This window comes from Chlamydotis macqueenii, chromosome 5 (genome assembly GCF_036417535.1).
Source record: "Chlamydotis macqueenii isolate bChlMac1 chromosome 5, bChlMac1.mat, whole genome shotgun sequence".
Lineage (NCBI taxonomy): Eukaryota > Metazoa > Chordata > Aves > Otidiformes > Otididae > Chlamydotis > Chlamydotis macqueenii.
The window spans coordinates 64,793,269-64,806,465 of NC_141560.1; the positions used below are offsets into that span (position 1 = coordinate 64,793,269).

The following is a 13,197-nucleotide window of genomic DNA, read 5'->3' on the forward strand; positions in this document are numbered from 1 at the left end:
TGTAGGCAGAGGAAGAGCAGAGCAGCGATGCGGGGTGCCGGCTGTGTGTAAAGGGTGCCAGCCGGGCACTGGCCCGGGGGTTGGGGTTGAGGTGGGGAGGGGGTCCCGGCGCTGCCCTCCCCGGGGCTGGGGCAGCCGACACCCCCCCCTCCTTTGACCCCGGCGTGGCGGCAGAGCCGCTGCTGCTGCGGGCTCGGCGGGGGGAGGGCTGTGCCGCACTTGGGAAATGCAGCAGCGATCCCTCCCTCCCTCCCTGCCCGGGGGGGTGAAGTGCGAGGCAGCGGGAGGAGCTGTGCGTGTGTGTGTGTGCGAGCAGCGCTCCGTGGCCGCCGTGTTTCCTGGTGCCTGCTCCCTGACCCCAGTGGCAGCCCCGCTCACTGCACCGCGCCCGCCCTCGCCGCCGCCCCGCACCCGCAGCCCGACCCGGACCCAGGCCGCCGCCGGGCACCGCCGCGGGGTCGGGCGCAGGCTCTGCCCCGGCCGCGCCCCCGCAGCCCCATGGCGCGGCCCCGCTGCCCGCGCTGAAGGCATCCCCGACCCGCCCGCAGCGGCAGCCGGCGGAGGGAAGGTGAGCGGCCGCGGCTCGGTGTCTGCGGGCCGGGGCGGGGGGGAACCGGCGGGGGCAGCGGCGCACAAAGCGGCGGGTTAGAGGTGCCGTGTCATGGGCGGGGGGGGGGGGAAGGCGGGCAGGAGCTCCCGCGGCGGCGGCGCCGGGGCCAGCCTTCTGCAAACAATAATACGGATAAAGCCGGCCGCCCGCTCTCCCTGCCTCCCCCGGCGTGACCGCCCCCGAGCCCGCTGGGTCGGGTCGGGTCGGTGCGGCGGCGGCGACGCTTCCCCGCAGCCGAGGCGGCTTTTTCGGCGGCGCGGAGCCAGCCCGCCCTGCCCTCCTCCCCCCCCAGGCCGTGCCCCCGCTGCCCTCCGCCGCCTCGCTCCTCGGCCGGGGCGGAGGTGGAGGAGGCGGCGGTGGCGGCGGGGGGCGGGTGGTTTGCAGCGCTGGAAGCGGCCGGGGGAGCGGGAGGCGGTGTGCCGGCTCCCGGCGCGGGGTCGGGGCGGGGGTTGCGGCGGCGGGGCCGGGAGGGTAGGCCGGGGAGCATTGTGCTGGCTGGGGCCGGCGGCGGGGGACGGGGCTCCGCGCGCGAAGGGACGCGGGGGTGGGCGAGAGGGGGATGCCGGGGGACACACACACACACGACACACACGCTGCAAAAGTAAGGAGGGTAGAGCGGGTTGGTTTGCTTCTCTACGGCGGAGTTTTTCCCCCTCTCCGTTTCCCCGGCGGGAGAACCCGCTTGGAAACCCCGATCCCGGAGGCCTCAAGCAGTCGGAAACCTTCCGGGGCTGGGGGCGAGGTGCAGGGGAACGGTGCAGTTGGCACTGCCGGAATAAAAAGCAGCGGGCATCCCCCCCCCACCCCTGCGCTTGCACTGGAGTTCGTCGCATCCCTCCTCCGAGCATCCTCCCCCCCCTCTAAAAAAATAATTTTGGTTCTGTGGCAGTTGGGGGAGGGAAGGGATGCGAACTTCGAGCGCTGTGGCACGTACAGCACAAAACCCGCAGCGATCCCCCCTCGGTGGGAAGCTGGGGCCGGGGGGGCAGGGCAGGGGGCGCGGGCTGCGGCACACGCCGGGACGGGGCCGCGCCGGAGCCATTGGCCACCCTGAGCCATCAATCACCGGGGGCGGGGGGGCGAGCCCGGCACCCCGCGGGGCTGTGGCCGGGGCGGCCCGGGAGCCGGCGGAGGCGGGGAGCAGCCGGGAGCCCAGGTACCGTGGGGCGCGGGGGAGGGGGGGGGGGTGGGAAAGGAGGGGAACTGTCGGGGCTCGGTGCCCCGGGCTGGAGCCCGGAGTTGCCCGCAAACCGCGGCGCGGCATCGCGGGGGCTGCCGGGGCAGCTGCTCGGGGACCCCCGAGGTGCGGGGTGGTAAAACGTGAGGAGCTGGGGGTCGGGAGGCTGTGGCAGCGGCCGGTGCCCGCGCTGCGGGTGGGCGGGCGCCGTGCGGGGTGGCGGTGTCGGGATAGCGGGTGTACCGACCGAGGCGGGGGGGGGGGGGGGGGGGTGTGTGTGACACGGAATTAACCCTTTCCGTCTCCCGCCTTTCACAATTTGCTTTTACGACGGGAGACTGGCCGGAAGGCAAATTTCTGAAATTCAGATGAGGAAGACGTAAATATTTTATTTGGGGGAAATGGGTTTTTCGCGTGCCTGTGCGTGCGTGTGCGTACGTAGAGCCTGTGTGTGTAGCTCTCCGTGAAACGTAACGTCACCTTTGAAAATTCCTTCTCCGCGCATATTTCGTGGTAGTTTTTGACAGGGCAGTAGTCTGCTGGTTTAGAACCGGCTGCGCGTTGGTTCGCGTCAGCCCCGTGATGGAAAAGTGCTGGTTTGTACCTGTAAAACCGAACAGATGTCCACAGTAGCACATCTCCGGGCTGGCTGTCCGCGCAAATCCACGCAGGAAAAGGTTTGGTGATCCCAGGATAACGGCTGTATTTGGGAAAATGCAACATGCTAAAAAAAAATTAAAAAAAAAATCTTCATTTAGATTTTTAATTGATTCATTCTTTCTTAAAACCGCCACATAAGGCGTGGAAGGTATTGCTCGTTGTTTTACTTGACAGATGTGAAAATAATGCAACTTTTATTCTTTTGTACCCATCCTCTGTATGCCATGTTCAACGAGTGATTGCACTTGGAGAAGGAAGAACGGTAGTGATTCAAAGCAGCCTCTGTATTATTTTGTTTTATTTTTTTATTCATGGGCCTAATATAAATTTGTTTGTAAAGTTTTTAAGTGTACAGCTCCTTTTTGATATTTTCTTCAGAGGAAGTTCGCAGTAAAGGAGGCAATAATGAGATACTTCTGGTAGGTGAGCTGTAGTACTCTGTGAAGCACTATGAGAATTGACACAGATTCTAGCTTCAAATTTTACTTTTTTTTTTCCACTCCGGCATTTGTTGTTGAATTTCATTTTAAAAGGGTGCTTTGTTTGGCTTTGTCTTAATTTAAGTATTCTTAAGATTAAAGATTGGAACAATGGAAGCAATTGCATCTTATATAGTTATAATCTTACAGAAAGTCAACTTTGAAGTATTTAATACAGCTATTCAAGTGTCCTCTTATCATTTGTTTTATGCCAGTTAGTTGTAATTTCTTTCTATAACATGAATTGTTATAAACCTTATTAAAAAAAAATGCTTATTGTCTTTGTGTATAATTCACTCTTGTGAACAAATTGGATTTTTTTTTTCCCCATGAGTGAACTATAATATGAAATTCAGTGTTCTGACTTTTCTTATGCTAAATTACTGAAAATAGTGTGATTTAGCTTTTCTGAAAGCCCGAGCCTGTTTTTGTTGTTGGTTTAACGTGTTGTTCTATATTGTAGCTTTTAATTGCAAAAAAAAAAAAAATCAGACGTGTAATTTTCACACCACTACTTAATTTACGCAGACGCTAAATTTCTTGCTGTGTAAAAGAAAAACTTGATTTTTTTTTTTCCTGGGAGCTTGGATGGCTAACATTCTTGTTAATGACAGTCATTTCTCTAACAGGAAGATGTTTTCATTTGTATTTACTTTTCAGTGCAGGGCAATTATGCTGCTCTGCGTAGCAGGCTTTTCGTAGTTTCTCTCTCAAAAGAGTTACAGGGCTTGGAACAGGACTGCAATTTGAAGCAGGTGTTGTGTTTTACTATTATGCAAAATAACACTAAAATAATTGTAAGGGAAATGAAGGAAACAGCTACAGACTTGGTGTGGTAACCACTGCATTGTGATTCGTGAGCAGTTGTTGCACGCATCTTACATCATGTGTGACACAGCAAAGATGTGGTTTAGTAAAGCTCACCTTGCTGGTTTTTATTTGTGAAACTATTGCGTTTTTTCTTCCGAGAGGGGGTTAGTGCAAAGACCAGACCATAACCTTAGTTACTGGGATGTACTGTCTTTCACTGGTGACTCAGTTTTTAAATGGGAACTTTGTGCTTTAGTTTAATATCTTTTTTTTTCTTTTTAATTTTTTTTTCCTCTCTGATGCTAAAGAAGATGAAGGATAGAACACAATTACTGGAATGAAGGTTGCAGAATGTCTTAACCCAACTAACATATGGAAGCCTACATAGGCCTGAGGTTGTAAAATAGTAAAATAAATGGCCTATAGCAGGCCATCTGCCATTTGCAGGACATTTTTATCGTGCTTCATGCCAAACTGGAAATTAGTCTTTGTATTAAAAATATATTTTGAATACAAATCAAAGATTCCAAATGTTCAACGTTACACATGGCAAACACATTTCTATCTGGGAGCTAAGAGAAGTCCAGGAATATCACACTGGAAAAATAGTGCTTTGTTTGATGCCCAGAGCTCAAGTCGCTCTCCTCTCTTTCCTATCTCTTTGTCTTCCCAGTAAGCACTGGTTCACTTTTGTGAATTACACACCGGCTGTGGCAAATCCACTATTGCGTGGAGCAGCCAAAGCGGGGGTTCAACTGATGCAAAGCGCCATGATTCCGTGTATGTCCTCGCAGCTAGGATAGCGTGCCCCAGCTGAGCATCTGCCTCATAAACGGGGCTTGTGAAGAGTTGCTCGTCTTGAAAGTATTCTTCGAACGTCAGCTGATCAATTTTCACAAAGTCCCTCTGAAAGGGCAGGCAGCTGAGGTATTCTCAGTTTATTGATTGAAGAAATTGAAGCTCGGATTTCGTGCAGGAGACTTGCCAGAGATCAGGTTTGGGAAGTTTCTGGCTCTTGGGCTTATTTATGCTCACATTATAGAATGCTTCCAGCCTTAATGCAAAATACGTTTAGGAGCACTTTGAAGAAGTGACAGATAGGGTTGCAGGGAGAGGGAAGAGCGTATTTCTTTCATCTTATGCAGAATTGTTTATGCATAAAATCACACTTAAATCCGTCAGATAAATCATTACTGTCTGGTGGTGAATCCAAACCAGTTTCATTACTAGTACGCTGTAACGTGGAGATTTGGTTAACCATGTCTAGATAACTAGCCTTTCTCTGCACAGATAAATACTTTGGTTGAAAGGTAGTTGGGTGTACCGTTTGCTATGCAATTGTAAAATTTTCTGCTTGGCATCAGCTTCTCGTAAGTCTCTCAGATGTAACTTATTTTGTAAAGCTAAAATAGGGCCTTGAAAACAAGAGTGCGTATTTGTGGAAAGCCTTTTGTCCTTCAGGAAGCTGGGTCCACTTGTTAATTTTCATGGTTGTGATCAGTGCAAGATGTTATTTAAAATAAATAATAGTAAATGTAGGGTATTTAGCTGGAGCTTTCAACACAGATTCCACCACACCTGCCCCCCCCCCCCACCCCCCCAAAGATAAAGCCTGATTTTAAGCATCCATCCTTTGGGTGTATTTAATGATGATGATGGAGTGAAATGATGAGGTAATTAAAAAAAAAGGTAATAATAATGCTCGGAGAGTTGGGTGGTGGGTACATCAAAAATGCAGAAAAAGATCTTTGAATGGGAATCAGGAGAGGAGAGAGTAACAGGTCTGCAGATGTTTCCATCTCCTCTGAGTTCACAGCAGCGTGTGCTGTCTCTCTCCTGGCAGAGGTGTGCGGAGTGGATGAGGAGCTGCTTGGAGTTGGGAGCTGCCTGGAACAGGATGCCCTGCCCCGCTCCTGGCCTTGGGAAGCTGTGAGGTGCTCATGTCCATAAGGAGGAAGGATGGCTCATGGAATTCCTTCGCAAGGCAAGGTTACCATCACGGTGGATGAATACAGCTCCAACCCAACGCAGGCGTTTACGCACTACAACATTAACCAGAGCCGGTTCCAGCCTCCGCACGTGCACATGTGAGTATTCCTGGCATGGGTCTGTGCGCGCGCAGTAACGGAGGGATGCGGCTGGTGGAGGAGTGGGTTGCGAACTGGAAAAAAAATTGGGTAGCCATAGGCAAAATGGTTCGCCACTTTCTTATGGGGCGTGCTCGAGAAATGTAACTCCAGCATCTTGTGGGGACAACTCCTGTGCGAGGTGTGCTCACTCTGAGGCTGGCCCCGGAAACTCACTTTTCCCATCTCACTTGGGCTCGCCTGCTTTAACATTTCAGCTCCCTCCCCGCAGCCCTGTTCCTCAGTTGCGGAACAGCAACTAATTGCGCCCCCGCCCCGAATCCTTTGTCCTCCTGGTTGCGCGTGGAGCGTGTGCTGCCTTCCACCCGCGGCACAAAGGAGCCGGGGGCTGCCCGGCGGGCCCTCCCCAGAAATCCGAATACCGGGGATAAAACGACGTCCCCGGCCCGAATTTAAACCCAGGAGAGCGCGGGGAGCCGAGCCCTCGCCTTGTCCTCCCCGGGTGTTGCGTGACCCGCGGGACCCCGCTGCTGCGGGGCCGGGCACAATGGTGTGCGGTCAGAGCTAAGTACCGGCCTTAACTCCGAACTTCCTTCCCATTGTTCGGTCAGGTTTGATCTTTATCGGTTGTTTCTGTGGAGGTGCTTTTTCTTTGGGCGTTAATAGGCTGGGGAGCACGTGAAACTAAAACAAAGACCTGACATCTCTTGACCTCCCGCGTGCCATTGTCAGTCGGGATTTTGGACGATGTCACGCCATTGAGTTTGATAAGGGTTTTGCATAATAAGAGGGGAAAAAGTTGTCTGGAACTTCATTGCATTTTTGTTATGTAGAAGCCCGCAGGAAGAGGCACAATGTAGGAGTTCAGCACCTTCTAAGAGGATTTCTGGTGGTTGCCATCTTCCAAAGGACAGCTTTAGGAAGGGTGCTGAGGAGTGTTTGTCGTGGGTGTGACTTTTCAAGGTGGCAAAAGTTTTCATTAGTTACATTTGATTTATTGCTACAGCGATGACGTAACTCTTCTTTTAGAAATATTCCCATTTCTTGATTCATTTTTCAGACCTGTCGTCAGCACGTTTCCATTGCATGTTTTGCACTCCAGACTGAACTTTTGTTCTACATAGAGAATGAATTCAGAACAAAAGACACTTAGGAAGTATTTTTGAAGAACCCCTTCGTATTGACATAGATTTCAAGTGGAGGCTGATTTTAGGACCAGCTACCTGTGGCGTTCAACGTTGTAAAAATAACTGATGCATTGTTTCAAAAATTTGCAAACATTGATACAGCTACTTCCCTAAGTACAAAAACTGACAAACGTTTATACAGCTACTTCCCTAATAATTTGTGTATCTCTTAAATGATATTAACTTGACAGAGGTCTTAAATCTATTTTACTTGTTTAGAGAAATTGTATAAATGAAGTGAAAACTGAAACTATAAAGTACAATGTAGTGTGACAGTATTTTAAAGGATTTTTAACAGAAACATGTCAGCTTTCTTAAAATCAGTAATTTGGTTTCAAGGAAAGGTGTGGCATACTAAAAGGGAAATCATAATTTAGGAAAATTAGAAGGGGATTAGTCTCTGATTTATAACGGAAGCAAAAAAACAATGTTGCAGTGCAAGGTGAGTTCAGGTGTCAGTATAGATAGCAAATTATGGGTTTTAGAAAATGTGTTGAGGAAAAAATGACAGGATCCTACCAGTAGAGTTTTGGGTAGAGGAAAGCAAGGAAGTGAAGACCCTACTGTGTCTCTGGGTTTGTGTGGTGGTAAGAACCGCAGAGTTATTTCTGGGGAGCAGAGACTGGAGCATGTGGTAGCTTCAGAGGGGGTCCTTATTTGTCTTCCCAGTGTTTTGTAATGGAAGCGTGCATGTTTCTGAAAGAGGATGTCATCAAGCAAAAAACATGATCAGAAAATTGGTAAAAGCAATATTAACAAACAAACGGTCATCTTTTTGTACCCTGTTGTATCTTTGCTAGTGTCTCATTGCTGCAGCTGTCAGGATTGTTTAGTTTGATTTGGTTTTATGGTCTGCTTTTCTGCTGTTTAAAGTAATGCATGCACTTTTTTTTTTCATTTTAAGAGAAATTTGAGGAGGTTTTATTAATCTTGAGTGAAAAATTTATTTAAATAGTCATGGGACGCTGGAAAACGCGTAAAGCAATGCAGGAACTGAGCATTACGACGTGTATGTGAATAGCAGGGCCCTGCTGCGTACCATCAATCAGTGGCTGGCGTCGCGCTGCCTGTCCGTGGGATGTGCCCTGCGCCTTTTCTCTCACTTTCATTTTGTGCCTTTCACGCAACAGTGGCACGTAGTTTAATCAGCAGGGGTGCAGTTCTCTTTTACCACCTTGGTATGTATTTTTACACCAGCAAGCGAACGCGTTTAAGCGTGCTACCAGGTAGTTAGCAGCGTGTCAGGCTCCCTTTGCGTGGGCTGGCTGGGGCGGCGGTTCTGTCCGTTAGTTAGGCTCTGGTATAGTATGAGTTTTGAATCAGTTTGTCCAATCTGTGTATTTTATTTCTCCACTAATTAATGTGTGAACAGATGTTCTAAAGACAGTTTTTACTGTATGACTATTTTGGATAAAGGGCTATCTTGTTAAATTTCTTGTCATATTCAAGCAATGTTCCCACCCACAGTTTTCCCTTATTTTCTGATGATGTTCTCAAACGTTTGTATTTGAATGCTAAGCCATGTTTACTTTCGGTTCGTTTTAATTAACTGCATCACCTTAGTTTCCTGCTGTAAAGGGCAGCTGCAAAATAATAACAGTTATAATGTGCCTGCCTTTGCTTCTTAATGATTATTGTTCTTCTGAAAGTCTTCGTACTTTCCAAGTTTTTTCAGGAATTGTGACTTCAAGAGGCAAATGCTTCTTATCCTTTCAGTGTAGTGCTGCCAAGTATTGTAAGGGTTTTTTTTTTTTTAAAAAAAAGGAATCTTGTAAGCCTATTTAGACCCTTGAGATGTTTTGTATGAGGCTGTGGTCAGTGGTGCCAGAACCACCGGTGAGCAGCAGTGGGATGCAGCCTGGGGACCGGATGGGCAGGCGTGGGAGGAGCTGGAAGCCCAGGGCAGGTGTGCTTCAGGCTGGAGAAAGCTTCATCCTGTGAAACCCACAGCCTCAGAGTAGAGAGGGTGGAGAAAATTTCTACTGTAAGCAAATGATAGCAAAAAAGTAAAAATTACTAAGCTAAGAAGATAATTGAATTCATCACTTGCTTAGGATGTTTTCTCTTTTTTGTAAGAATTTTTTTTTTCTTTCTTCTTTTAACTCTGCAGCTTTATATCAGCTACCACAGTGGGTCTTTAAACCATTTTAGTTTCACAGGAATTATTCAGGCTCAGTTTTGTGGAACCTTTCAGTCTCGCCCATCTTTTTCCTCATTCCAATGGAAAGAAGCTGAGAAGAAAACGGGAAAAATACAAACGGAAAATTATTTACTTAAGTTTTAACCCTGTTTGGGTACAACACACCATTTACTTCCATGGGGGAAAAAAAAAAGGGGAGAGTGAAATAAACTTTCTGTATCTGTCATGGAAAATGCCCATTTTTGACTCTGGGGAGAGCGAGGGAGTTTTGTGGAGATAAACTAGCCATAGCCTGAGCTGCTGCGGGCTGAGCCTTTTGCAGGAGTTCATTAGCTTTCCTCCAGTCTCACCAGAATGGCTTGGCAGCTTCTTTTTGGGATACTTGGAGTACACATTAAAGCTCTGGTATGGTTTAAGTTCAGTAGTAGAGGAGTAAGAAGGGTAGAGGTTTCTGTGCCAGAGCAAAAGTCTCCTAAATTAGTTTATACATACCTGGGGATATATTGAACAATCTGCAACTGTGTAATTTTACTGCCTTTTCTGTACTGGAGTAATTCCCCATGGGGATATTCTTTTTTTAAAACAAAGAGTATAAACAGTGTTTTATATTGGTAGAACTATTTATGTATAGTTGCATAAAGTATTTAAATGTGTGAATGTGTGTAAATGTGTGTATTTAATAATAATAGTAATATAAGAATGTAACTGTATAATCATAGAAGAAAAAACTCCCAACTGTGACAAAGCCTTAAATTGTTAAAACCCAGAGATCTTATTAGACTACTAACCTTGAGAAATAGGATCTTGCATATTTTTTTTCTTTGGGAAGCCAGCCTGCATTTAACCCACTGAGATGAGTGGGAAATTGTGCATTCGATTTGTAATATTCTCAACTTTTGTTTCTTGTAAGGTGTGTGATGTTTAGGGAGGGGGGGAAAGAGCTGGCATTAGAGTATGGGCTCATTTGGCATTTATGGGATAGTGGAGTTCAAACATGCTGTAATACTGGTTGAGAAAATTTGGAGATCCAGTCTGAAGCTATTTGGCTATACCTAGTGTGGCTGGGCAGGCTGTTTCAGTTGATACTGATGTGATTAGTGATCATAATTTTGGTGGAAATTGTTGCACTATCCATTGGTAACACTTCATGCAAAAGCATACATAGCTCATGAGCACTGACGTTCCTTTTCACTACTTATTTTTGTAAATAGATGGAAAAAAATGGTACTCCCTGAAACAATCAAGCTACATTTAAGCTCTAGTCATGAAAACATGAGTACATTGAACAAGTGTGGTTAAAGCTTGAGCCTTGCTTTTGGACGCAGGGATTTTTACTGGGGTCCTGGCTCACAATCAGCTTACCTTTGTGCAGTTTCAGTCTGTGTTCCCTCACTGGTCCCTCAATGGCACGGGTGGCTACCGAAACGCAGCAGTTTACAACCCGGTGCATGAAGTAAAACAAACCTGTTTTTCTTAACCCAACAGCATCAGCCCTTCGGCAGCTGCCCTGCAGCGGCTGAGCTCTCCCCGCAGCCGTGCAGGGATTCCAGCAGAAAGGTGGGGAGGCCAACAGCTGGAGGTGAGAATCCTTACAGCTGTCCCAAAATAGATAGTCCTCACTCAAGAAGAGGGCCATTAAGTGATTGCATCGTGTGATTCTCCTGACACAGAGCAATGGAAGCTGAGTTGCAAAGGTGCTAATTCTAATCGTCATGAAGAAAAGCTCTTTTATTGGATCATGTACGTGTGAGTTAGTCATTAAGATCAGTAGAGATCTTACCTTATTTAAAGTTACTTATTTTCCAAAATCTTAAGCATAAAATAAGTTCTAAACTTAAATTTCACATGTAAAATGAGAATAGTAATTTTCATGAGGATACGCTTATGTTTAAAGCCTTTTGAGGTGTGTGAGTGGAGCATGCTGAAAGTGAAGTGTTTAGACAGTGGTGATACAAGGCTCAGGGATTGCAGTTTTGTAGTTAAACTTTTAAGTTTAGATCCCCTGTATTGTGTTTATGCAGTGCAGTCACAATAGGCTAAACTCTCTTGAAAAATCAAGTTTCTGACCTCTCTTTTTGTCATTGTAAAAAGGATTAAGACAAACCTACCTTTAAAAAATGTTCTGACATTCTTGGAAGGCTGATGCTGTGAAAATGCCAATATTATTATGAATGTCGTACAGATTTAAAACAACTTTGTCGCCGTTGTCCTGTTAGTTACTATATTTCCAGATTGCCTTGTCCTAAGATGGAAGCCAGGTCTGGTTAAAATTGGTGATAAAACCCCTTACCTCCAGTGCTAGTGGGAAGAGGCTGCCGGAGCGGTCTCCGTACCCATCAAAATCGATCAGTCAGTCCCTCAGCGTGAGCTGTTGGCCTTGTGCAATTACCAGGGTTGTCTGAGTGCAAAAAGCTGAGCCTGTAGGCTGTTGGAAGGGGGAAAGTTCTTGATAGACAAATTGCAGTGCTGAACCTGCTGCTCATTCCTGCCCCTGTGCCGCACACTTTGCCAACTCCTTGGTTGTGTTGGCAGAGTCTTTTGTGAGGCTGCTGTGTAGATCATACTGCTGAAATGGTATCAGTTACAAGTGTCTGTTCAGTGGTGGCTTTTTTTCCAGTGATCTCTTTCTTGGTGTGATGTCACTCGTAGTGGGTTATGTTGGGCAGCCAAAACAGATGAGAGGGCAGTGAGCTTACGAAACAGCCAACGGGCTGCGGGAGTGGGAGTTGGACATTTCCTCACCTTACTACATTGACAAAATCATGCTGTTAAAACAACACCTTGTGGAGTCGGTCTGGCCCCTGGGGTAAACCCTCAGAGGGAGAAAGAAAGAATTTTTTTTTTTGTGTTTATGCACATGTATGGTAATATTCTTTTATGCTTTATTAACCACAGAAAGAAGCCTTCAGGTAACGAGTACTTTAATTGTAAGGCTTGTTTCGGTAACTGAGTGCTGTAAATGAAAATTTTCATTGCATGATCTGATTCTACGTTGCAGTGTTACCTATGTAGTTCATTTAGCGGTCGGTCATACTGAGTGGCAGTTGACTTAAGATTTCATGTCTGTGAATAATGCACAGTGTGTCCTTATCTTACGGGAGGTGCGTGATGGGATGTGACCAGAAACGCTTTTGGCAGCAGTGGTCCCTACTGCAGTACCTTGTGCTGGAGGGAGACTGCTCACACCGGCAGTTCTTTGCTCTGGAGTAGTTAGGCAAAAAATGTGGATCTATATTACAATCAGGGTGCTGTACTGTCACTGGAAGCTTGTCGTTTGGAAAAAAAAATACCAGGGCAGTAGGGATTCTGTTGTGGAAGCAGCAGATTCTTGCTTTTGTGTAATGCTTGAAGGGTGAGAGTGTGGTCTGTCCTGGGAAACAACTTCTAGAGGATTGACTTCCAAACAGGGAGTTAGTACTTTGCAGAATTTGCAGGCCCCAGTGATGAGGGAGTGACAGTGACAGGGCCAGCAATGATGAGGGAGCGTGTTCTTGTGACGGGTGGCTGTTCCGAGGCCAAGGAAAGTCCTGTACCTACCTACTAAGCATCTTGTTACTTTATTTTATACGTTCTTGTTTGAGTATCTTGTTGGACAAATAAGCAAAAGGAAAGCCTTCTAAACAATGTGGATTTAGAGGCCTGTGTTAAATTAGTACGTGCAGCTTGCTTATGTTTGATGCAGGACTGTTTCAGAAGTGCTGAAGTGTTGGTGCAGTCCTTGAGTTTGGACTGAATGTTCCCCAACAACTTTTTGAGTTTACGTTTCCGATCTTGAGCTACCAAAAGTAGCTTGAATTGCAAGCCAATTGCCTAGCATGGGTATCCATGGGAAAATTTAGAAATGCAGGGCCAGCGTGTCTCCTTCCCAAAAGAGGACCTGATGAGTTTTGTTTTGAATTCTGTAAAATATTTTGGCTTATTGAGAAAATGTGATTAGATGTAGTAGAAATACAGTGAGAGAGGGAGATTTCTTTAAAACATGCATCTCAAACATGCATCAACCTGTAAAGTTAGTTCTTTGAAGATACAGTGAAGTTTGGCCTAGGA

The 13,197-nt window shown here is 47.0% G+C and overlaps 1 protein-coding gene across 1 annotated transcript in view; it reads left to right on the forward strand.

Annotated features, from left to right (window-relative positions):
* Positions 1-339: 339 nt before the first annotated feature.
* The window catches only part of MPPED2 (metallophosphoesterase domain containing 2), a 109,210-nt gene continuing 96,352 nt past the window's right edge, over positions 340-13,197 (forward strand). The window contains exons 1-2 of the mRNA XM_086748788.1: positions 340-568; positions 5,580-5,823. Of these exons, the coding sequence (XP_086604914.1) occupies positions 5,696-5,823 (128 nt within the window). The 5' untranslated portion in view covers positions 340-568; positions 5,580-5,695. The remainder of the gene's footprint in view (positions 569-5,579; positions 5,824-13,197) is intronic.